Source organism: Stigmatopora argus, chromosome 6 (assembly GCF_051989625.1).
Source record: "Stigmatopora argus isolate UIUO_Sarg chromosome 6, RoL_Sarg_1.0, whole genome shotgun sequence".
Classification (NCBI taxonomy): domain Eukaryota; kingdom Metazoa; phylum Chordata; class Actinopteri; order Syngnathiformes; family Syngnathidae; genus Stigmatopora; species Stigmatopora argus.
The window spans coordinates 865,436-890,162 of NC_135392.1; the positions used below are offsets into that span (position 1 = coordinate 865,436).

The following is a 24,727-nucleotide window of genomic DNA, read 5'->3' on the forward strand; positions in this document are numbered from 1 at the left end:
AAGGCGACTACAATTTGATGTACAAAAGTGGAAGGCGTTTCTTGAAATCCAAATGTGACGAATGTGTTGTTGGTTTGGCGAGCGTCAAAATCACGTGAAGACCAATCACGTGAGTCGACAAATGATCACGTGAACTACTTCCTGTTTTTCTTCGGCCGTCGTTAAAGAAAATATTGACGTCGACGACGCGAACACCGAAGGTCAGACAATATGTTTGTGTTATCGCTCGATATTTATTTTTATTCTGACCACTTTTTTGCCGTTTTCACTCGTTTAACACTAAAATGTAGTGTACGTCGCGTCCGAATGACGTGACGCAATTTTGACAGACTCTCCATCGAAAACTCTTGGTGAAAGTTTGTTCCACGAAATTTCAAAACACCGCTCTATCAAACTATCCATAGATAAAGATTTGAAACGGGGAAAGAATAAGCGCATTTTCTTAAGACTTGATGTCCTGAGTCAGCATAAATGGACTTTTCCTGAAATCAGTGTGTTTAACGTTCATTCTGTGACCGAAAGGCTTGTCTGTTTGCTAGAATAACGCCTATAAGTTTCTTGAAAGACAATAAGGTCGTTGATAAAAAGAAAAAAAAGGCCCGTAAGTAGTGATATAGACACGTGTGGTCATTGCTACGTCTGTAGCAGTGGCGGTCCGTGCATTTTCTCGTAGTGCCTTCAACGAATCAATCCAACCCTCAAAAACGATGTCATGATAGTAATCTACCTTCCTGCCAGATGGCGGTGACCGTGCTGTTGTACTACTTCCTGTTGGCGAACCTAGCGGCAGTGGCCGTGGCGGCGCCGGCAGACCACGAAGTCATCAGCCTTCCAGGCCTGCCCAAGCAGCCCGCCTTCAAGCACTACTCGGGCTACTTGAACGTGGCCAACGGCAAGCATCTGCACTATTGGTGAGCTTGACGCCGTCTCGTGCCGCCACGCCGCCGCCGCCACGTCGAGACGACCCGAGCCGGCGGCCCCACCCGCAGGTTGGTGGAATCTCAGAATTCGCCAGCGTCCGACCCGGTGGTCCTGTGGCTGAACGGCGGGCCGGGATGCAGCTCGCTGGACGGGCTGTTGACGGAGCACGGGCCCTTCCTGGTAGGTGCGCCGCCGCCATCCGTATCTTTTGTATCAATAACGTACAGCAAGGATGTCAAAAATTGCAATTATTGATTCATGTGGGCCGGACCATTTTAGATATAATATTTAGTTTTTTTTGTTTTATAAATTGATTAAAAGAACTGGAATAAAAGCCCTAAATATTCCATTTTTTATAGATCTAATACAATGTGAATTTAAGAATTTTTTTCTTAGTAAGGGATAATTATTTATTTAATCATTTGTTTTTCATTGCGAAAGGAAGCCACATTTTTTCTTTAATGATGTGCCATATTCAAGAGGAAAACAGAAAATATTTTTATATATTGTTAGTTTTTACAAAATGAATTTTGGAACTAAAAACACAGAAAAAATGGATGAAAATGTGCAATTATTGATTTAAAAGGGGGAAAATCTGGAAATGTAATATACATCTATACTCTTCATTTGAATTTGATCCTAAAACAGAAAGTCAGCACTCATCATTGACTTTTCCGGGCCGCACAAAATGAGGCGGCGGGCCAGATTTGGCCCCCGGGCCGCCACTTTGACACATGTGACGTATAGCATTGCTTCTCAAACGCGTCAGTGTGATATTGTGTAGGAAAGTTTTGATCATATGATGGCGCAATTGCGTCAAATCTCACTCTTTCACAAGGAATGAATTGGGCATTTATGGCACTGAAACGTGATGATTGAATGCCAGCCTTCCCAGTTAATGTCAGTGTTGACAGCTTTTGGCTGGAACTTGACTTTTTTCGTTTTTCTTCTCCAGATCGAGGATGACGGCGTGACCCTGAGACCCAACCCCAACTCTTGGAACAAGGTGAGCGAGCACTGCAGACATTTTTCTTGCGGGTCGTTTTCTTGGTGAGGAAATGGAATTTGTCGTTTGCGCATCCCGTCAGTCCTGCACTTTTGAACACGCCATTTGTCCATTTTGCGCCGACTCGCTCCGTGGATAGCGTCGTATGGATGGCGAGGTGGTAGTACAGACGCTCCCCTACTTACGAACGAGTTGCGTTCCGAGCGATTGTTCGTAAGGTTAATTTGTTTGTAAGTTGCTTCAGTGCTATATTTTGTATTATAATTTATGTTTAAGGCCTATATAAGTATATTGAAGCCTATATAAGTATATTGAAGGCTCATATAAGTGCATTTGTATGTTTAAGGCTTGTATAAGTAACACACATTGGTTTGTACTGAAAAAAACATTTAATAAAATGGAGAGAATATGTACAGGACTGTATAGAGAGAGAGATTTACTAGAAACTGGCCAAAAGAAGCTATCTAATGACGATTGCAGTTTTCTTCTTCTTTTCATCATAAATGATGCGGTAGCATGTATGGCATCATTCAATTGATTTGCAAACTTTGTGCAACGTTCAATATTTAGGTTCTGCTGCTCGATCTTTCTGTTTATAAATGGTACCGACGGTCGAACGATTCAAGTTGTACATATATGTGCAACGCTCACCACTCTCACACGCATCAAGCTTCTTTATTATTGCCACTTTGGTTTCAAATGAAATGGCTTGCCTCTTCCTTGCACCTCCCTCACTAGAAGCCTTTCGCTTTTCACCAACCATATTGAATAATGGATGCACGAGATATTTAATGATACAAATGTTCTTTGCGCACTGGAGATACGTCACACACTTATGCAACAAGCATCGGTATTAGCGGCGGAAAGAAGCACCACTCGAAAAAAGGCGCACAATACAAAATCGAATTTACGAACTTACAGCATCTCTTTCCGAACATTTTTCGACATATGCCATATTCGCAGACATGTTCGTATGTACCGTTGTTCGCAACTCCAATGTTCGTAAGTAGGGGAGCGTCTGTACCGCTAATCTGCCTCAAGATGTCTTCGCGTTGTGCCACCTTTTAGATTGCCAACATGCTGTACCTGGAGTCCCCACCGGGGGTGGGTTTCTCCTACTCGGACGACGGCGACTACGCCACCAACGACACGGAGGTCAATCCATTTCCCGACTTTCGTCTATGGGTCGATGGGCCGGCCGGCCAGCGACCATTTGTCTTTTCCCGGCGTCTCAGGTGTCCCTGCTGAACTACCTGGCCCTGAAGGAGTTCTTCCGGCTCTACCCGGAGCTGAGCGCCAACGGACTCTTCCTCACGGGGGAGAGCTACGCCGGGATTTACGTGCCCACGCTGGCCGAGAGGGTCATGGAGGACGACGTGCTCCGCCTTCAGGTAGCGGGGGGCGGGGGCTCGCCGGTTAGCTTATTTTACAAAGGGAGCAAAATCGCTAACGTGAAGTAGGACGGCGCTACGCATTAAGTCGGACGTCTGTTTTTCAAGAGGCCCGCGACTAACGGCGCCGGCATTTGCGGCGCAGGGCGTGGCGGTGGGCAACGGGATGTCCAGCTACGAGCTCAACGACAACTCTCTGGTCTACTTTGCGTATTACCACGGGCTGCTGGGGAGCGACCTGTGGAGCCGCCTGCAAGCCGGCTGCTGCCGCGACGCCCCCTGCGACTTCCACCGGAACCCCGACCCCGGCTGCTCGGCCGCCGTGAGCGCCGTCCCCCTTTTGGCGCCGCCGCCCGGCCAGCCGCCGTGACCCCCCCTCACTCTCTCTCTTCTGGCAGCTGGCCGACGTTCAGGACGTAATCTACAACTCGGGACTCAACGTGTACAATCTGTACGCGCCGTGCCCGGGCGGCGCCCCCCGCAGATTCAGGTCGGGAACGCTCCTCGACGAGTCTTTTTGGGCGGGCGCTAATCGGCCATTTGTGTTTCCAGCGTGGAGGGAGGCCAGATGGTGCTGCGCGACCTGGGACACTTCTTCATCCATCACGTCGAGACGCAGATGTGGAAGAAGGTGCGTCCCCCCCATCCTCGCGTCCCCCCGTACCTGCTTCCCCCCCATCCCCGCGTCCCAACGTCCCCGCGTCCCCTGTCCCTGTGTCCTCGCGTCCGCCCGTCCTCGCGTCCCCCCATCCCGCGTCCCCCGTCTTCGCACCCCCGTCTCCGCGTCCTCGCATCCCCCCTTCCTCGCGTCCCCCCATCCTCGTGTCCCCCCATCCTCGTGTCCCCGCGTCTCCCCGTCCCCGCATCCCCCCCGTCCCCGCGTCACTGCCCTCCCGTCCCCGCATCCCCCCGTCCCAGCGTCCCCGCATCCGCCCGTCCTCGCGTCCTCGCGTCCCCCCGTCCTCGCGTCCCCCCGTACCCGTGTCCCCCGTCCCCGTGTCCCCACGTCACTGCCCTCCCGTCCCCGCGTCCCCCCGTCCTCGTGTCCCCCGTCCTCGCGTCCTCCCGTACCCGCGTCCCCCGTCACTGCCCTCCCGTTCCCGCGTCCCAACGTCCCTGCGTCCTCCATCCCCCCGTCCTCGCGTCTCCTTCGCGGGCGCCCGACCCTCTGCTCTATCTACCAGAAGCTTCTGGGGCTGGTGTCCCGCGGCACCCCCGTGCGGCTGGAGCCGGCCTGCACCAACTCCACCCCCGCCACCCATTTCCTCAACGACCCGTACGTGCGCCGCGCCCTGCACATTAGCGACGCCGCGCCGCGGTGGTCCATCTGCAGGTGAGACTCGCTCGGAGACTCGATTCGCGGACGGGAAGGAAAAAAGAAATGACCAGCGCTCGTTTTGGAGCAGTTCCGAAGTGTACCTCAACTACGGCCGACTCTACCCGGACGTCAAGAAGCAGTACCTGAAACTCCTGTCCGCACTGGTCGGAGCGCCCGCCTCCCCGCGCTGTGCCGTCCCGCTCCCCGTCGACCTCGGGCGCTAAAAAAAAAAAAAACCCGTTCGTCCGTGCAGAAGTACCGCGTGCTGGTGTACAACGGCGACGTGGACATGGCCTGCAACTACATGGGCGACGAGTGGTTCGTGGAGTCCCTGAACCAGCAGGTCAGTCGCTCGCAACTCACCCAAATAGCCCGTCCACTTTGATTTATTCGATACACCTCATGGGGCGTGGTTAAAATGTCCAAACCGCCGGCGGCAGGTGCAGGTGAATCGTCGTCCGTGGCTGTACGAGGACGAGGCGGGTCGGCAGGTGGGCGGCTTCGTCAAGGAGTTCGACAACTTGGTCTTCCTCACCGTCAAGGTGAGTGAGCTCGCGTGCCGTCAAAATGACAATTGCTTTGCCTTTGACCCCGCCCCCACGTGTCGCTACGCTATATCGAAAGAAACCAAAAAAAAACGTACACCCCTTCCGTCTTTCCCTTTTAGGAATCGTTCCGGTTACTGAATGTTCTACGTTGTTGTTTTATTTTTTTAAACTTTTTGCACGCCGAAAATGTACACACGGATGTTAAATAGTTTTTAACGGTTGAAACCCGTCGGTCCAATGGCGGAAGTCAACGGCACGCCATTTCGATTGCCGGATTTTTCGTAGTTCGTATTTGCCGTAGATCTCAAATTTTATTTTAAACTGACATAAACCTCTCTTATCGTCATGGCAACATATTTAAGACAGGTTTTGCTTCTTTTTTTTACGTAACCAGGGCAAATAACATTTATTTTTTTATTTTTTTAATCCTACAAAGTCCACAAGTGCACATCACAACATTTTTTTTTATAACAGCCACATCTCTAATAATCTATGCATTTTTTTGTTATGAATATATCATTTTACTGGCGTAACTTCCGAAAAATACGGCAATCATTTTTTTGCAAAAATCCCAAAACTGATTGATTTTGGGCAAAATTAGCACCCGTGTTATCATTTGCGTGTCCAATTTTTTTTGCTGCCGTTTGAGAAGGGCCACGTTTAACGTTCAAATTGGCCTCGTCTTTTTTCCAAGTAAAAATGCTGTGCTCCGCTCTTCCCTAGGGTTCGGGTCACATGGTGCCGACGGATAAAGCGGCGGCGGCGTTCGCCGTCTTCTCCCGCTTCATAGCGAAGAAACCCTTCTAAAAAAAAATTTAATCAAGACCTAGCCAGCCAAAGGGGGCGGATGGCTTGCTGGTTTGCTGCCATCCCCCCGCTTCAAATGAATTGGACTTGTGCTCGTGTCAAAGTAATTTCAATTCACAGCAAAATGAAAGCCACATGGAGACATCCAATCATTTTGAAGCACAAAGTGGCAGCGGTTGAACCTATGACCTCATTTGAGTGCATTTAGCGTGAAATTCCTGTTGAAATCCAGGCCACTTCCTGTTCTTTTGGGGCATTCTTGCGTCATTTCCTGATGATTTTATGGGCCTTCTATGTCATTTCCTGTTTATTGTACTTATGGAGATTGACTAGTCACTGGTACTAAAAGAGTTAAGGAAATGAAAAATAAAAGCTTGGACTTGATTTGAGAGATTGAGTCAACACTCAAAATGCATATTTGTTGGAGACAAAGAACTCAATTAAAATAAATGATGAAACATGGAAACAAACACGCTCATGGTCTTATTGGGTTTATGCGCCGAAAAGGAAGTGTTTTTTTTCCGTCACGTGAGTCCCGTTCACGAACGTCGACTGGTGATGACGTCACAGGCTAGCCAGGCTAGCAAGACCGCTAGTTGTTGTCGTCGGAACAAAGTCCAAACAAACAAAACACGACATGGCACGACGGGAAGAGCAAAAGAAGATTCTGTGCGTCGGACTCGTTTGTCTCGACATCATCAGCGTCGTGGAGGAATTTCCTCGAGAGGATTCTGACAGCAGGTGAGTCAGATAATGCTAATTGCAAAAGCAACGTCCCTGCGTACTGTCGACGTGTCACGTTTGCTTTGCCCGTCAAATGTCCACGCGTTATTGAATAGAAAGCTTCACGTGGTGCCTAAATTGTTCCGACAACGGAAAAGTTTCTTTATTTTGCGCTTCACGGCAGCAGCTCGACCACCTCATTGTTCCTCCAACCCCACGCACGCCCTCTTGTGGTATGATCTGGAACTGTCTGATCCACTCACTGGTGGGGAGGCAGTGGGCGTCGGCGAGTACAAGGGTGTCAGACTCGGGTTGGTTCGCGGGCCACTTTAACATCAACTTGATTTCACGTGGGCCGGACCATTTTAGATATGATATTGAGATTTTTTTAAATAATAAATGGATTAAAAGAACTGGAGTAAAAGCACTGAATATTCCGTTTTTATAGATCTAAAACAAGGTTTATTTTAGCTTTTTTATATATATTTTTAGATTTTACAAAATGATTTTTTGAACTAAAAACACAGAAAAAATGGATTAAAAAATAACAATTATGGATTTAAAAGGGGGAAAATCAGGAAATTTAATATAAATCTATACTCTTCATTTTAATTTGATCCTAAAACAGAAAGTCGGCACTCATCATTTTCCTGGGCCACGCAAAATGATGTGTCGGGCCAGATTTAGCCCCCGGGCCGCCACTTTGACACGTGACATACTACCTTGGGTTTTTACCAGTTAGTTTTTTTTTGTGGTTTACGTGCTATTGACAAGGCAAAATGCACTGCGCCTGAATGATGTCAAAGGTCAAACGTGTGTAACATTGCTTGATTGAGAATGGAGCGTAAATGATCCGGATAACTATTTGGAATTTTTGAAGGAAATAACGTTGAATGCAAACAAGACCTAGAGCGGTTTTAGACGGTCTTCTCATTTGCGTGACAGGTGTTTGTCCCAGCGCTGGCAACGAGGCGGCAACGCGTCCAATTCCTGCACGGTTTTGTCGCTTCTGGGATCGCCCTGCGCCTTCATGGGATCGCTTTGCGCCGGACCCGTGGCCAGGTAATCCCAATAATCCAACTATAATCTGACCCCTAACACTATTTCTCTATCACAATCCGGACCGTTCGCCTCTCCCCGTCAAAATGGATTGGACTACTTGCGCACTTAATGGCACGCAAGCGACAACACACACACATGCACACGCAGGCCAACAACAAACATGAAGAGTATGCACTAAAATGGAAGAAACAAGATACAGTGGTACCTCGACATACGATCTTAATCCGTTCCGGGACTGAGATCGTATGTCAAGCTTTTCGTAACTCGAGCGAACGTTTCCCATTGAAATGAACTAAAAACAGGGTTCGGGGGGACTTTATCCACGGCAACGCACTCGTAACCGAACAAACAAATTTAAATGAACTTGGATTAATATATACAGACACACTCAAACATATGTTTAATGTAACTTTACACAAAACGGAATTCTAGTTTTGTCTTAATCTTTTGTTACCTTCGTTCTGGCCGGGTTAGCGGTTTGCCACGCCTCCACCCTCACGTTCGCTATCGATGGGCTATTTGCTGTTGTACTATTCCCTTCAAAATATTCCCAAAATGATGCACACAAATGTCCTCACAATAGGATAACGCACGACCACTTGCCAACGACAAGTAGTCTTGAATGAGCGATCACGGGAGCTAACAGGCTAAGGAAGGAATAAGAGCCTACCCACGTATTGATTGTGGGTAATGAAGTTTGATTCTGAGAAAGGGTGCCATTGGCTATGGGTGTTGTGTGCACGAGTATACTTCATGACCCAGAAAGCCCTCTTTTTGCCCGGTGTGCGTTTTCTGGTCCATGTGTAGGCGAAAGTAGTCTGAATAAATCGTTCAGTGCTCGTAGATATCTGTTATACACGAAAGAGATGCGGCAAAATAAGTGCGCTACAATGATAAACAGCCTCTCATGTCATGGACACCTGGCTTGGTCGCATCTCAAAATTTTTCTCGTATCAAGGGCGAATTATTCGATCGTAATTTTCATCGTATCTTGAGCATGTCGTAGGTAGAGCTGATCGTAGGTCGAGGTACCACTGTACACTGCCAAATAAATGTTCTTGTCACTGTTGTTATTTTCAATTGTCTTGTATGCATTGTTCACCCTCGGTCGGGGTGGTGAAGCCATTTCCCGTCTGTAGTTTTATTTTGGAGGATTTTCAGAAGTTCCGGGTGGACGCGTCGCTGTTGCGCAAGCGCGGCGGCGCGGCGCCGACCTCCATAGTCATCAGCAACCACGGCACGGGAAGTCGCACCATCGTCCACGCCAACAGGTGCGTCGCAGAGTGACTCGTTTTGTGTTTCAGGCTGGGTTCGCGGAGACGTCAAACGCCGGACGCTCGGACGCTTTTATTGCAAAGTATCAACTCGATGTTTGTGTGTGCGTGCGTGCGTGTGTGTGCGTCAGTTTCATCGCGGACGACTTCTCCCGTCGGTCCATCGATATTTCAGCCGTGGCGTGGCAGCCCACGGGCCTAACGCCCAGCGCCTGTTGCGTGGTCTGTACGTCGAGTGCCTCTCGCACCGTTCTGCTGGCCGACACGTAAGGGCAAAGGGCGAGGCTGGGGGGGCGGGGCCAGTCCAGGCGGCATCGCCAGTGGGACGGTCTTCCCGCCTTTTTGGAGGGAGTCCGTCCTGGCGGCGGTGTCTGTCGCGGACGCCGCTCCGAACAAGATGGGGGTCTAATGGCGGGTCAGGTGAGACACTGCGGAGCCCCGCCCACTTCTCGGCGGCAGACAAATGCATCATTTGTCCTAGCTTTCTCTTCACAGGTAATCGAATGATTCTCCTAAAGACGGACAGGTCGCCGAATGGACGTTCCGCCGAACGGAGGTTTCGCCGAAACGGGATTCACGCGCTCGCCCTGCCCAGCCGAAAACAGCGTTTAATGATTAAATACAAATACTAGTATTTGCATATACAATACTAGTATTTGTGTTAAATCATTAAACGCTGTTTTCGGCTGGATTTGACCGAATTTGAGAGCATTTTGAGCCGTTTGGCGAATGGACGTATATAGACGTTTTTTTGCCTTATCGCGACATCATCGCAAGATTTTACCAAGGAATTCACTTCCCTGGGCTCGGTTCTAATGTCCAAAGAGCTCCAGTATTTGCATTTAATCATTAAATGCTGTTTTAGGATGGATTTGACCCGATTGCTGTCATTTTACGGCTCGGTTCTGCTACATCTGCCCGCCCAAGAGTGCTTATTCCCGGGCTGACATTGACGGTAGACTCATAAATTGAGAGTGATGAGCGGCAAAGGGAACTGAATAATTGATTTTTACTATCATTTGGACAACACTGGCGGCGGGCCGGATTAAAAATCCCAACGGGCCGTATATGGCCCGCGGGCCGAGGTTGAAAAACTTGTACACACACGATCCGGGGGCGGGGCGAGCGCGCAAATCCCGTTTTGGCGACACCTCCGTTCGGAGGAACGTCCATTCGGCGACCTGTCCGTCTGTCAAACGTCCGTCGGCGAAACGTCTTTAGGCGAATCATCCGGTCACGCTCTTCACAGGAAGTGAGGTCGCTCTGCAGTGGCGTTAATTTCCTTGGGATCCCATTAATTGGGTCTTTTAATTGATTAAAAGCATGCACCAGATACATTTTTGGATGGATTGATTGATTGATTGATAAAACTATTGGCATCAAAATGCAAATGTGTTTGCTTTGAGACAAAATAGCATTTGAGGGAGTCATCGTTTGATGGTTGCTGATGAATTTGCTGATAATGGGCGTGATGTCGACAACGGACCCCCACAGAATGTGCCAATTGGTCCAAAATGGTTGGTCTTGCCCCCAAAATCAAAGATTGGGAGAAATGCCAATCATTGAGAATGGTCACCATTCGGGTGAAAATCAAAAAGCCCCAACCTGCGGAAGTCAATTGGCATCGTATTTTCCCGTGTGCGGTCGATTGGTCGCCGGTCTTTTGGTCGCCGGTCTTTTGGTCGCGGTCTTTTGGTCATGGTCTTTTGGTCGCGGTCTTTTGGTCGCCCCGACCACGACAACGGGCGACCAAAAGACCGGCGACCAAAACAAGGTAAAAGAACATGGTCTACGCATGAATAAAAGCCAACAATGGCCATGGGCAGTTTCACTGAGCCCACGTGTGAGTGTAGAAGAGTTTGTATGTAAATGCGCTGTCCCTTTAAGAAGCGACGTCAGTTCAGTCAGGGTCTTAACAAGTTCTCCAACAAAAAAATAAAAGTACGGGAAATTTGGAGATTTTCTTTAGCCAAATAATTAATAGGGCATTAAGTATGACTAAATAGTCATTTGCAGTTTGTATTTAGGGAATTTGAGCAACGATTTAAATGGTAATTATCAATAACCTTCCGCTCGACCAAAAGACCGGCGACCAATCGACCGTGTACCGTATTTTCCAACTAGGTCAGGAAAAAGAAAAAGTTGGATTTTTGCCGGAAAATGTGGGCCCGTTAAAGAAACGCGACTTGTCCGGAAAATGGGGGGGGGGAATGGACGTTTTGTTTTGCGGCTCATTCTAATCCGTCGCCGCCGCCGCCTCGTCCGTCCCCAGCAACATCGCCGAGGTGACGTCGGAGGACTTTGACGCCGTGGACTTGAGCGCCTTCAAGTGGATCCACTGGGAGGTAAGCGGTGCATTTGATGGGATGGCGTGACCTGACCCTGACCTGACCTTTAAACGACCTCTGCCCTCCTTTTCCACCGCAGGGGCGGAACGCCGACGAGCAGGTGAAGATGATGGCCAGGGTGGAGCGCCACAACCAAACGGTGGCGCCGGAGCAGAGGATCGTGGTCTCCGTGGAGATCGAGAAGCCCCGAGAGGAGCTCTATCGGCTTTTCCCTTGCGCCGATGTGGTGGGTGGCCTTTTTCCTTCTCCCATTGTTGACGCAAAATGAAGAAATGTTCATTGGCGTCAGTGGCGGACAATGAATTTCAAAAAGAATCCAATTCCTTGACAGTGGTTTTGTCTCTTTTGTCAGGTGTTTGCTAGCAAAGACGTGGCTCGCCACCTGGGCTTCGGGACGCCCGCCGACGCCCTGCGAGGACTCCGACCTCGACTCCGTCCCGGGTCAGTGCTAACCTTCTATTTCGCGAGGGGGGGGTTGCCGGAGCCCAATGGCGGCGCCATCTCGTTCCGCTGGCCTCAGATTTTAGAAGACGGATTAATGATTTAAGGCAGGGGTGTCAGACTCTGGTTGGTTGGCGGGCCGTCTTAACGTCAACTCCATTTCATGTGGGGTGGACCATTTTAGATATAATATTTAGATTTTTTATTTTTATAAATGGATTAAAAGCCCTGAATATTCTGTTTTTTATAGATCTAAAACAATGTTTATTTGAGCTTTTTTTTATATATATTTTTTGATTTCACAAAATGCTTTTTGAACTAAAAAAAACACAGAAAAAATGGATTAGAAAATGACAATGATTGATTTAAAAGGGGTAAAATCAGGAAATTTAATATACATCTATACTCTTCATTTGAATTTGATCCTAAAACAGAAAGTCGGCACTCATCATTTACTTTCTCAGGCCACACAAAATGATGGGGCGGGCCAGATTTGGCCCCCGGGCCGCCACTTTGACACGTGATTTAAGGCCTCAAATTGCCAATTGAATTATTTAAAGAGCGCCAACGATGCTCTTTATGACGGCGCCAGACATCCCATCCGTTGGAAGCGGGAGGGCACGGCGGTAAACCAAAGACGGAGTCCCGCTTCCAACGGATTGGACTTCCACCGGGATTGGACTCATTGAAACGGAAAACCAAAGCAAGTGCGGCGAGCCAGCCCTTCATTTGACAGACAAACGGCGCCAAACGGCAAGATTAACAGGCGCGTCCGGCTCTTAGCGTCCGACACTTAGCGTCCGACACTTAGCGTCCGACACTTAGCGTCCGACACTTAGCGTCCGACACTTAGCGTCCGACACTTAGCGTCCGACACTTAGCGTCCGACACTTAGCGTCCGACACTTAGCGTCCGACACTTAGCGTCCGACACTTAGCGTCCGACACTTAGCGTCCGACACTTCTCCTCCCCTCAGCGCCGTCCTGATCTGCGCCTGGGCCGAGCAAGGGGCGGACGCGGCCGACGGCGACGGGACGCCGCTGCATTCCGACGCCTTCCCGCCGGAGCGCCTGCTGGACACGCTGGGGGCCGGCGACACCTTCAACGCGGCCGTCATTCACCGTCTGGCCGGCGGCGCCCCCCTGCGAGAGGCGCTGACCTTCGGCTGCAAGGTGGCGGGCGCCAAGTGCGGTTTCCACGGCTACGACGACATCGCCCGCGCCGCCCTGGACTGACGGTCCGACGCCGGTCCCAATAAAAGCGAAAGCGGCCCTGCCGACACTCTTTGGCGCGTTCATGTTGAGACGGGAAGAGGGGAGGGGGCGTCGTCCTTCCCCCCACGCTCTTTTTGCCGCCGCCGTCGTCCGATCCGGCGCCCCCCCGGTTTCCCGGCGGATCGGACGCGGGAGGCGGCCCGGCCCGCGCCTTTACGGGCCAGCCCCCGCCATCTCCCTCAGGCCTTTGCTGAAGTGGAGGTTGGCGCCGATCACGATAAAACCCTGCGGGAGGGGGGCGGGGGTCAAAGGCCATCCGTCAGGGTCAGAAGGTCGCCATTGATTTTCAAATCAAAGTTATTCCATCCGGATTCATTTCACCGTTTCATTCCTTTTCCGTAGCGCATGTAGTTAAACATTTGAAATCAGATTTCTAAAAACGCACCTTTTTCAAGAATGTAAGTACGTATTTCAAAGAACGAGACGAATAATTATCTTTGTTTTTTCCCCCCCCGAATGGGACTTACATTGTGATATTCCACCACGTCTTCCACGAGGTCCATCCCGTCAGCTAGAGGAATGCGAACGCCGTGCTTGGTCCAGTCTGAAAAAGACGCACGGCGAATGAAGCTGGATCGCCGTCGCCGCCGCCCGCCACGAATTCCTTACTATTGATGAGAGGAACCACCGACATCTGCAGCGCCGTCTTGAGCGGCGACTGGAGAGGAATCAGCTGCAAAAAGGCCCGCCAAGGTCAGAAAGAACGCACAAACAACCCCGCCGGGCCACCAAAACCACCAAAACAAAGCTTCAAAAGACAACGTGGGAGACAAACGGCCACGACGGCTTTTCTCACCGCCAGAGATTCCAGCGCCGATTGGTTGGAGAAGATTTTGAACCTGAAAGAAAGACAAACGTGTTCAGCCCATCCAAGTCATTTGAAGCCAAACGGCGTTCTCGGGATTGGACGCACTTGCGCAGTTCGGCGTGCACGGCCAGGCGTTTTTCTCGGATGAAGACTTTGGCGTTGAAGAGGGTTTCCTGCAAAAGGCGGGAGGTGACGGCTGACCGGCCGCCCCGAAGGACGCCCGGACCGCCCCCCGTACCATGGTCATGCTGCTGAGCCGCACCGGCGGCTGGCCGGCGGGCATCAGCATCACCCGGACGACGGCCGTCATGAGCACCGTGGCCCCGGAGGTCTTGATGACGGTCTTGGGCGCCGCGTTGACGGCCAGCTCCAAGGACACGGGCGAGTCCATCAGCGCCGGGTTCTGCGCCAAACAAACGTGAGCCCCAATTTCAACTCCAAAGGCACAGAAAGGACATTGGCGCCCGTTGTCGCGCTCCGGGCGACCAAAAGGCAGCGACCAAAAGACCGGTGACCAATCGACCGCACACGGGCGCCTCGACCAACCACGCCGGGAAATGAAAGGGAACGAAAGCACGCGCTACTCGCCAGCATCATGATGGTTGCAAAGTAGGTGGTCCTCAGCAGCATCTCCAGGTCTTTGGACATCTGCGACGCAGACCGCCAGGGTTGGGTTTTTTTGACGGCACGCCAACGGGACGGCCGCGCTCACCTTGTCGTTGGTGATGTTCATTTGAAAGACGCCCTCCTTGTAGTAGGAGAACAAACCGCTGTCGAAGAAGAACTCGGACAGCGCCAAGTAGACCATCCTGTCGTACTCCCCGATCAGGGGCTCCGCCGCCGCCGAGTTCACCTGGGGTCGACGCTCATCCGACAGGGGATAAAACATGCCCTGCTCCAAACAAAAATACAAAGTTAACGCTTCTTCCGGCTTAAGAAGAAGGCGAGGGACGCAGACAAGACGAGAGTGGACGTGCAGCTTAGAGGGAACATTGCACACGTCTCACCCGGAAATTCATGTCCAGGCTTTGCGACGTGACCCGTGGGTTGTCCGTCAGCGAATAGTCGATCCCGACGTAGCCGTCCACCTCGCTCCTCACCGGGACCGTCTCCAGCATGGAGTTGACGTGCACCAACGACGCGTGGCGCAGGGCTGGACAGATCTACGTGGCGGACGGACATGGTCGGGAGGATGGAGGGACGAGAGAGGACTCGCCATGGGACCGTGTGCGGTCGTTTGGTCGCCGGTCTTTTGGTCGCCCGGACTTTTGGTCGCGGTCTTTTGGTCGCCTGGACCCAAACAACGGGCGACCAAAAGACTGGCGACAAAACAAGATAAAAGAACACGGTCTACGCATGAATAAAAGCCAACAATGGCCATGGGCAGTTTCACTGAGCCGATGTGTGAGTGTAGAAGAAGAGTTTGTATGTACATGCGCTGTCCCTTTAAGAAGCCACGTCAGTTCAGTCAGGGTCTTAACAAGTTCTCCAACAAAAAACAATCAAAGTACGGGAAATTTGGAGCTTTTCTTTAGCCTAATCATTAATAGGGCATTAAGTATGACTACATAGACATTCGCAGTTTGTATTTAGGGAATTTGAGCAACGATTTCAATGGTAATTATCAATAACCTTCCGGGCGACCAAAAGACCGGCGACCAAACGACCGAGTACCCCGTGGGACGGACCTGCCTGTTGAGGACCAGCCGCATGGCGGTGGTAAGGAACTTGCCCAGGATGTCGTAAACTCTCCTGTGGGGGAAACCGCTGGGTAAACGCAGGAGTGAGGGTTAGCCGACGGCCATTTGTCGCTACCCGAGCGTCCCGCTGAACTTTGCCCTCATCTTCTCGATTTTGGCCCCGCACGTGACGTTGACAATCTTCAGGCGTCCCGCCGCGTCTCGTCCCAGCTCCACGGCCGTGTCGATGTGGACGCCGTTGGCCGAGGCGTTGATGTTGCCCGTGTCGTAGCTGCGGCGCCGGCCAACGTTAGCCGGCGGCGGAGGCGACGACGGCTACGGCGACGACCGTACTGACAAAAACCAGTAGAGCAGCTGTCGGTGCAAGCGCAGTGCGATGGACGAGTTGCGCACGCCGAACATCAAGCCTGCGTCGGGTCGGAAGCTCAGCTCGGCGTTGGTCAAATCGAACTCCTGGATCTGCACGCTGTGAACGCAAGCGGCCATCAGGCGTGCTCGCCAATGGCGGCCCTCCCGTTTCCCGCCCCCTCCTACTTGGTGATGTTGTAGTGGAAGTTGCCCTGGTTGCCGCTCATCTCCGGCACGCGGATGTTACTCAGCTCCTCCTCCACGAACTTCAGCGTCTCCGCCTTGACTAGACGGCGAAAGGAAGAAGGTTGGGACAAACGGACGAACGGAGGCTTGGACGCCCACACCCGTGGCTTACGCAAGTCCAGGCCCTTGCGGGTGATGCGGACTTTGCACCCGGCCGCTTGGAAGCCCGCTGCCGCCGCCATCGCCGGCACCCCGAGCAGCATCGCCGTGGCCAAGAGGACCAAGAGACGGGAGGCGGGGGCCATGGTCGCCACTCCTGGACAAAGCGCAATCGTTTAGGCGTCCGTGCCCGGCCGATCCAAAAAGTTTTCATAGTACGCCATTGCCGTTTTAAAACATGACACTTACTTGGCTTTAAAATGATTGTTTTTGTTTGGAGGACTTGGTGATCCCCAACGTGGCCCAAGAAAAAACACCTGGTCGAGGACAGAGTGACCTAAAGAAGGAGGCCAGCCAGTGACGACCCAAAATCAACACCACGTCACCCGCCAAGGCTCCAAAACCAGCAGGAAGTGACCTGGAAATGCCCTAAAATCAACAAGAATGATTCCCAAATGGACGGCGGCGATCCATTCAAGAAAATCACAAAATGTACCGGAAGGACAAAATGATCCTCGTTTTTTTTAATAGGCAAAACCAAACAAAAAAGATCATTGCGAATGATAGATATACATGAAACGTTTATGGGCTGCCTTTGACGGCGTTAGACGTCCAATCCCTTTGGTCCGGTAAGGGGCCAATGAACGTGTGCCCCTCCCCAGTCCAATTGGACGTCCGTGGCCGTCAGCGGCTTGCAAAATGCATGCAAAAGACATTGAAGATAATCCGTTTGCACTCACAGTTGCTGGAGAAGGAGACGAGCGGTCTTGTCTTAGCCTTGTTTCACTTTTTCTCTCCCGTCTCCTGCTGTTTTTAATCCATTTGACTCCTCCCACTGTGTTTGCGTGCTATGGGGGAGATTTTCTAGTGTGGGTGGTCTCCAAGTAGAGCAGAACTTTCCAGGAATCCCCCCCCCCCACACACAAACACACCGCCCCCTTCCAGCTGCAGGCCGTCACGTCCAATTGCTGCCGGCGAGAAAACAAAATAACTCGGAAAACGAGACAGAGAAATTGTCTGCGGCTGCCATTGACGGAGATAGACGTCCAGTCCAATGGCGGCCAACGCCTCACTCTTAAAGTGCAGTATTTTGGGTCGCTTTTAGATGTTTTCAAGGATTAAAGATGATTGAGGATTAAAGATGACTCATGGAACATTTCGGTGGATTTACAATGATATTAGCATCTTATTAAACAATTCCTTTTTATTGTTTTTTTTTTATTATTAGAAAACCTATTTTAATTCATATTCTGTTGGGTCGCTTTTAGATGTTTTCAAGGATTAAAGATGACTAAGGATTAAAGATGAGTCATGGAACATTTCGGTGGATTTACAATGATATCAGCATCTTATTAAACAATTCCTTTTTATTGTTTTTATTTATTTATTAGAAAACATATTTTGAATCCACATTCTGTTTTCTTGTTAATTTCGTATTGTTTATTCATCCCTCGCGCTTTATTTTGATGAGCTGGTTGACTTCCTCCCCGTCCGAGCTCTCCCGGAAGTCAACGGGACCCACTTCCTGTTTAGCCGCTCCACGTGTAGCAGCGAGTGAATGAGTGAGCTAGCGAGCGAGCGAACGAACAACTTTAGCTTGGAGTTTTAAATTACACTCGCTGACCATGTTTAAGCAACTGGGTCTTATCGGAACCATCCGAGACGACGAACAGAGTCCGGAGGAGGACGACAGCGAGTCCGAAGAGGAGGTAAGCCGACCTCGACGCTCTTTCCATGCGGAGAAGGTCCGCTTCCGGTCGGCTTCAGGCAGAGGCGAACCTAGCAAAAAAAAACAACAGAGAAAAACTGAGAAAAGCGCTGTCCGTCCGTCTGTCTCACTGAAGCTTTATTACTCTATTATTTTATGTCTCGGAAGTATTGTCATTCGTTGACGGCAGACGTGAATTCTGGCATTTGAAAGGGGGTTCTTGCGTTTAGACGTCCAATCTGTTGACAGTGGGAGGCTGGCAACGAGCCACTGGCCTTCGCGGCCAGTAAAAGGTAAGAGGATGGCTTCCTTTGGAATGACTCGACCCCTGTCTTTTCCCCATTTGCAGGAGAAAGCCATCGTCCTGAACCGCAAGAAGAAGTTTGGCAGTCAAAAGGGGGGCGCCAAGTACTTCAGCAGCGACTTTGTGTTCGGCGAGAGAGACGCCGCGCACGACTTGGACGGGGATGACAACTGGCTGGAGCCTGACGTCGCCCAGCAGCTCAAGAAGAAGGTGGGTGAGACGGCGGGCCTCAACACTTGGGAAGTCGGTGGCTCGAGCGGGTCCAAATGGCGCAAAAGTCAAGGCATTTCACCCGAGCGACACGCTAACACACTCCACGAATGCTCCGATGAATTCAGATCTTGTATTTATATACAGTGGTACCTCGGCATACGATCGTAATCCGTTCCGGGACTGAGATTGTATGTTGAGCTTTTCATAACTCGAGCGGACGTTTCCCATTGAAATGAACTAAAAACAAATGAATTCGTTCCAACCCTCTGAAAAAACACCAAAACAGGATATTGGATTGGGAAAAAAATGTTTTATTTCTTCTAATTAACAAAGTAACACAACTAGTGGTTTAATAGTAATAAAATGTGTTTAATAGAAGTAAAATTAGAGGTGGAGGGTACACAGACGGACATAGAAGCAAGGGGGGGACTTAATCCACGGCAACACACTCGTAACCGAACAAACACATTTAAATTAACTTGGATTAATATATGCAGACACACTCAAACATACATTTAATGTAACTTTACACAAAACTGAATTCTAATTTTGTTGTAATCTTTTGTTACCTTGGTTTTCCGGGTTGGCGGTTTGCCACGCCTCCACCCTCATGTTCGCTATCAATGGGCTGTTTGCTGTTGTATTCCCTTCAAAATATTCCCAAAATGATGCCCACAAATGTCCTCACAATAGGATAACGCACAACCACTTGCCAACCAGAAGTAGTCTTGAATGAGCGATCGCGGGAGCTAACTGGCTAAGGAAGGAATAACAGCCTACCCACGAAATGATTGTGGGTAATGAAGTTTTATTCTGAGAAAGGGTGCCATTGGCTATCAATGTTGTATGCACGAGTATACTTCATTACCCAGAAATCCCTCTTTTTGCATGTGCGTTTTCTGGTCCATGTGTAGTGGAAACTCGTGTGAAGAAATCGTTCGGTGCTCGTAGATATCTGTTATACACGTAAGAGATGCAGCAAAAAAGACAGTGCGCTACAATGATAAACAGCCTCTCATGTCATGGCCACCTGGCTTTCTCGCATCTCAAAATGTTTCTCGTATCTAGGGCGAATTATTTGATCGAAATTTTCATCATATCTCGAGCATCTCGTAGGTAGAGCTGCTCGTACCACTGTACATAGAGTTTTGAAATATTGTTGTACACTTTTGTGGTGCAGAGAAATGTGACCACTCTGGACCAGAAGATCGAGCAAGTTCGCAAGAAGAGGAAAGCGCAGGTACGCCGAGGACGCAGCCGACAGCCAGTCGCTGGCCGGTCGCTCTCCCGCTTCATTCTGCTTCCCGTCGGCCGATCAGGAAAAGACCGAAGGAGATTCGGCGGGAAAGAAAGATCTGGCGGTGGAGGAGAAAGAAGAAGAAAAGGTAGACGCTGAGCCTCGCCCAGACGAGGAAGATGAGGACGAGTTCAACTCGGACGACGAGCGCATCCTCACTAAAGCGGGTGAGTCCTTTCTTCTCTCCGTTCGCCCGTAGGCTACCGCGCCATCTTAATTGTTATCGGTCACGTGGGTCCCGTCAGAGACCTTTTGTTCCCTCTGTACCCAATGCAAATCCACTCTCCATTTTCCACCCGCAGACACCTTGAGGGAGAAGCTGCGACGCGGGAAGCGGAGGGAGGTGGCCGAGGAGGAGGAGCAGGGGGAGGTGAGGCGGCGTCAACCCGTCCGGCGAGAATAGGTGCACGCTGACCTTTCGCCGCGTTGACTTCCAGGTGCAGTCGTTTGACGAAGACGCGTCGCGTTTCGACGAGGCGCTCCTTTTCGACGACATGAACCTGTCTAGGCCGGTCCTAAAGGTAGGGGAGGTCCCTCCGGTCCGTCGGGTCTCGAACACGCGACGTGGACGACTCAACCCGCCTACTTTGCAGGCGGTGGCGGCGCTGGGCTTTAAGCAGCCCACCCCCATCCAGAAGGCCTGCATCCCCGTGGGGCTCCTGGGCCGAGACCTGTGCGCCTGCGCCGCCACCGGCACGGGTGAGCGCGCCTGACCGATTGGCCAAAAGCGGCGAGCGAGCGCCGCCCGAGCCACCGCGTCTTCTTCCTTCAGGAAAGACGGCCGCCTTCATGCTGCCCGTGTTGGAGCGCTTGGTGTACAAGCCCAGGACGTCGCAGGTGACCCGCGTGCTGGTCCTGGTTCCCACCCGAGAGCTGGGCATCCAAGTTCACTCGGTGGCGCGACAGTTGGCACAGTTCACCTCGGTCACCGTCTGCCTGGCCGTGGGTGGGTGCCCCGCCCCCGCCGCGTACGCCAAACGCAACCCATGTAGATGAGCGTCATAAAAATAAAAAACCCCGACCCGAAACAAAACAACGCAGGCGGCTTGGACCTCAAGTCCCAGGAGGCGGCGTTGCGGGCCTGTCCGGACGTCCTGATCGCCACTCCGGGGCGTCTCATCGACCATCTCCACAACACGCCCAGCTTCGAGCTGGGGCACATCGAGATCCTCATCCTGGACGAAGCCGACAGGTAAGCCGGCGGCGGCGGCGAGCGCCACGGGCCGCCGCGACATGGCCTCATGGCTCCGCCCTCAGGATGCTGGACGAGTACTTTGAGGAGCAAATGAAGGAGATCATCCGGATGTGTTCCTACACCCGTCAAACCATGCTCTTCTCCGCCACCATGAGCGAGGAGGTGAGCCGCTGGCAAGCCACGGGGTCGCCCCAAACGCCCTTCTGAAAGCGGAGCCCCGCCCACCCACAGGTGAAGGAGCTGGCGGCGGTGTCGCTGAAGAAGCCCGTCCGCATCTTCGTCAACAGCAACACGGACGTGGCGCCCTACCTGCGCCAGGAGTTTGTGCGCATCCGGGCCGGGAGAGAGGGCGACCGCGAGGCCGTGCTGGCGGGTAGGTGGGCCACGCGAGCGCTCGTCCGTCCGGCGCCCAATCATTTGACGCCGTCGGGCCCGCAGCTCTGCTCACCAGGAGCTTCCAGGACCGCACCATGGTCTTCACGCAGACCCGCAAGCAAGCTCACCGACTGCACATCCTGCTGGGGCTGATAGGCCTGAAGGTCGGCGAGCTGCACGGAGAACTCAGCCAGAACCAGAGGCTGGAGAACCTCAGGTGGGTACACGGTCGATTGGTCGCCCGGAAGGTTATTGATAATTACCATTTAAAATGGTTGCTCAAATTCCCTAAATACAAAATGCGAATGACTATTTAGTCATACTTAATGCCCTAGTAATTATTAGGCTAAAGAAAAGCTCCAAATTTCCCGGACTTTTATTGTTTTTTGTTGGAGAACTTGTTAAGACCTTGACTGAACTGACATAGCTTCTTAAAGGGACAACGCATGTACATACAAACTCATACACTAAAAACGTTGGCTCAGTGAAACTGCTCATGCCCATTGTTGGCTTTTATTGATGCGTAGACCGTCTTGTTTTACCTTGTTTGGTCGCCGGTCTTTTGGTCGCCCGTTTTTGCGGTCCGGGCGACCAAAAGACCGGCGACCAATCGACCGCACGCGCCTCAGGTGCGCCCCAATGATGGGGCAGAGCATCAGAAGAAGAGCCGCTTTCTTTATTTTATTTCTTTCTTTCCACGCGCAGGCGCTTCAAGGACGACCAGATCGACATCCTGGTGGCCACCGACGTGGCGGCCAGAGGCCTGGACATCGACGGCGTCCAAACGGTGAGCGCTCGGTCGCCCGAGCCAACGACCCCCGTCCCCAGTGCTGAACACCGTCTTTTTTTTTTGGGGTCAGGTGATCAACTTCACCATGCCGTCCACGGCCAAGCACTACGTCCACCGCGTGGGGCGTACGGCCCGGGCGGGGCGCTCGGGACGCTCCGTCTCGCTGGTGGGCGAGTCGGAGAGGAAGATGCTCAAGGAGGTGGTCCGGTCGGCCAAGAGCGCCGTCAAGGCGCGCGTGCTTCCCGCCGGTACGTAGACGACGACGGCCGCCGCCGCCTCTCTTTGCCGCCCCATCGACCGTGGGGTTCTTTCAGACGTGGTCCTCAAGTTCCGCGACCTGATCGGCAAACTGGAAAAAGACGTCCAGGCCGTGATCACCCTGGAGAAAGAAGAGCGCGAGATGGCCGCCACCGAGGCCAAGGTCAGACCCGAGTCGCATTTTCTTTGCCCAAAGCGTCATTTTTGGCGTTTCGTGACGGCGCTCCCCGTCCCGTCCTTTCAGTTGAGCGTGGCCCAGAAGCGTCTGGGCGGCGCGGAGCCCCAAGAGCCTCAGCGCGTTTGGTTCCAGACGCAGCAGGAGAGGAAGCAGATACGCGGTGAGTAGCGGGAGGGCCGGCGTCGCCGCCGTGGCGCCCGACTGACGGCCTCTTGCCTGTCGCCGCGACGCAGTCAACAAGGCGCTGCAGGAGTTTGACTTGGCTCTACGGGGAAAGAAGAAGCGCGACAAGTTCATCAAGAGCGGCAAGAACAAGAAAGACATGACGGTGGGTAACGGCCAAAGCCGGCGTTTACGGGCCGCGGCTAAAGCTAAAGACTGACCCCGCCCCTCCCTCTCGTAAAGCCCGAGGAGCGTTCGCAGTTCGAGATCCTCAAGGCGCAGATGTTCGCCGAGCGAGCCGCCAAGCGAGAGCGGCGACCCAAGAGAGCCAGGGCCATGGCCGACGAGCCCGGCCAGGGCGCGCCCACCGCCAAAGGTGGGTTCAACGGAAAGGGCGTCATTTCAAATACAGTGGTACATCGACATACGATCTTTATCCGTTCCGGCACTGAGATCGTATGTCGAGCTTTTCGTCAATCGAGCGGACGTTTCCCATTGAAATGAACTAAAAACAAATGAATTCGTTCCAACCCTCTGAAAAAACACCAAAAACAGGATATTGGATTGGAAAAAAAATGTTTTATTTCTTCTAATCGCCATCTATTAACAAAGTAACACATAACTAGTGGTTTAATAGTAATAAAATGTGTTTAATAGAAGTAAAATTAGACGCATTTTGAAAGGGGAAGAGAGAGACGGACAGAGAGGGGTGGGGGCGTTAATTCGTTCCAACCCTCTGAAAAAACACCCAAAACAGGATATTGGATTGGAAAAACATTTTTATTTGTTCTAATTCGCCATCTATTAACAAAGTAACACATAACTAGTGGTTTAATAGTAATAAAATGTGTTTAATAGAAGTAAAATTGGGCGGTGTTGTGTGCACGAGTATACTTCATTACCCAGAAAGCCCTCTTTTTGCCCGCACATGCGCGTTGTGCGTTTCCTGGTCCAAACTCGTCTGAATAAATCGTTCAGTCCTCGTAGATATAGTAGTTCTACACGAAAGAGATGCGGCAAAAAAAGACAGTGCGCTACAATGATAAACAGCCTCTCATGTCATGGCCACCTGGCTTGGTTGCATCTCCAAATTTTAATCGTATCGCGAGCGAATTATTTGATCGAAATTTCCGTCGTACCACGAGCATGTTGTATCACGAGGTACCACTGTATAATCAATGTAGGGGCCAAGTATTTGATTTGACGTTTTGGCGCTCCAAAAGTTGAACGTTGAGGATGGAAATGATAAGCCCGCTCGGACAATTTTGAGGGGGGAAAAAGACAATTGTGTGATGACGAAGCCTTCCTTTCCGCAGCCAATAAGAAGAAGGCAGCCGGCGGCCGCCAGTCGGCCTTCGACAAAGAGCTGACCCACGTCAGCGACAAAGCCCTCAAACACTACAGAGCCGGGTCAGTGATGGCGAGCCGCGGATAGACGCCGGTCTATCGTCGTCGTCGGCGTCCTCCTCACCTCACCTCACCTCGTGTTTCTTCCCCCTCCGTAGGCCATCCTGGAACGACAGGAAACGACTGGGCTTGGACAAGAAGCGCCCGGGCGGCTCCAGGTACGTACGTCCGTCGGGTCGAGGGAGAAGCCCTCGTTATCCCTCATGTCGGCTCGCGTTTTGACGTCGGCGTCTCCTCTCGTGTGTCCACCAGATTCAAGAGGAAGTGAGCCAAGGTGTGGTGACCACGACGACGCCATGTTTTGAAATAAAGACCGAGGTCAACTTTTTTTCCTCACGAGAGCCCTGTTCTTTTTTCTACTCCGATGAACAACATGAAAAGGGGCTTCTTTGCTAACTTCCATCCATGGTGAAGAAATGGACGGACATTCCCAGTATTAAATGGCCATGGTGGTTTATACACGTTTATTTCTTATAGAATGCAAACAAACCCAAAAATACTGTACACGTGGAATAAAACAAATGAA

The 24,727-nt window shown here is 51.4% G+C and overlaps 4 protein-coding genes across 7 annotated transcripts; 3 read left to right on the top strand and 1 right to left on the bottom strand.

Moving 5' to 3' along the window:
* Nucleotides 1-31: 31 nt before the first annotated feature.
* ctsa (cathepsin A) lies at nucleotides 32-6,375 on the top strand. 2 transcript variants are annotated; one of them, XM_077603434.1, is made up of 14 exons: nucleotides 32-200; nucleotides 739-911; nucleotides 990-1,101; nucleotides 1,877-1,927; nucleotides 2,996-3,082; nucleotides 3,163-3,318; nucleotides 3,464-3,640; nucleotides 3,717-3,808; nucleotides 3,871-3,949; nucleotides 4,503-4,651; nucleotides 4,725-4,800; nucleotides 4,890-4,979; nucleotides 5,077-5,178; nucleotides 5,908-6,375. In XM_077603434.1, exons 2-14 carry the CDS (start codon nucleotides 739-741, stop codon nucleotides 5,989-5,991), a joined length of 1,428 nt encoding a protein of 475 aa, XP_077459560.1. In that variant the 5' UTR covers nucleotides 32-200; the 3' UTR covers nucleotides 5,992-6,375. The 2 variants fall into 2 exon arrangements, with proteins under 2 accessions (XP_077459560.1, XP_077459561.1); XM_077603435.1 differs by lacking the exon at nucleotides 32-200 and adding an exon at nucleotides 251-601.
* A 164-nt stretch (nucleotides 6,376-6,539) lies between these two features.
* On the top strand, nucleotides 6,540-13,120 carry khk (ketohexokinase). Of its 3 annotated transcripts, XM_077603436.1 has the most exons (8): nucleotides 6,540-6,732; nucleotides 7,660-7,776; nucleotides 8,916-9,047; nucleotides 9,182-9,316; nucleotides 11,323-11,395; nucleotides 11,478-11,624; nucleotides 11,751-11,839; nucleotides 12,816-13,120. In XM_077603436.1, the coding sequence occupies exons 1-8, from the start codon at nucleotides 6,629-6,631 to the stop codon at nucleotides 13,072-13,074; spliced, it is 1,056 nt and encodes a 351-aa protein (XP_077459562.1). In that variant the 5' UTR covers nucleotides 6,540-6,628; the 3' UTR covers nucleotides 13,075-13,120. The 3 variants fall into 3 exon arrangements, with proteins under 3 accessions (XP_077459562.1, XP_077459565.1, XP_077459564.1); XM_077603439.1 differs by lacking the exon at nucleotides 9,182-9,316; XM_077603438.1 differs by lacking the exon at nucleotides 8,916-9,047 and having other exon boundaries at nucleotides 6,541-6,732.
* pltp (phospholipid transfer protein) lies at nucleotides 12,754-17,216 on the bottom strand. Its single transcript, XM_077603433.1, has 16 exons — nucleotides 17,055-17,216; nucleotides 16,564-16,743; nucleotides 16,328-16,471; nucleotides 16,156-16,255; nucleotides 15,959-16,087; nucleotides 15,737-15,892; nucleotides 15,610-15,673; nucleotides 14,929-15,084; nucleotides 14,634-14,813; nucleotides 14,510-14,569; nucleotides 14,160-14,324; nucleotides 14,027-14,094; nucleotides 13,910-13,952; nucleotides 13,723-13,786; nucleotides 13,581-13,657; nucleotides 12,754-13,338 (listed from the first exon to the last, which is right to left on the bottom strand). Exons 3-16 carry the CDS (start codon nucleotides 16,458-16,460, stop codon nucleotides 13,267-13,269), a joined length of 1,467 nt encoding a protein of 488 aa, XP_077459559.1. The 5' UTR covers nucleotides 16,461-16,471; nucleotides 16,564-16,743; nucleotides 17,055-17,216; the 3' UTR covers nucleotides 12,754-13,266.
* Nucleotides 17,217-17,791: 575 nt separating this feature from the next.
* On the top strand, nucleotides 17,792-24,542 carry ddx27 (DEAD (Asp-Glu-Ala-Asp) box polypeptide 27). The gene is made up of 21 exons (XM_077603430.1): nucleotides 17,792-18,023; nucleotides 18,372-18,536; nucleotides 19,720-19,779; nucleotides 19,859-20,003; nucleotides 20,139-20,206; nucleotides 20,274-20,357; nucleotides 20,430-20,535; nucleotides 20,609-20,782; nucleotides 20,878-21,028; nucleotides 21,094-21,193; nucleotides 21,263-21,404; nucleotides 21,470-21,623; nucleotides 22,112-22,193; nucleotides 22,267-22,444; nucleotides 22,511-22,617; nucleotides 22,699-22,792; nucleotides 22,866-22,960; nucleotides 23,038-23,170; nucleotides 24,111-24,204; nucleotides 24,300-24,359; nucleotides 24,454-24,542. Exons 1-21 carry the CDS (start codon nucleotides 17,940-17,942, stop codon nucleotides 24,467-24,469), a joined length of 2,292 nt encoding a protein of 763 aa, XP_077459556.1. The 5' UTR covers nucleotides 17,792-17,939; the 3' UTR covers nucleotides 24,470-24,542.
* Nucleotides 24,543-24,727: the final 185 nt, after the last annotated feature.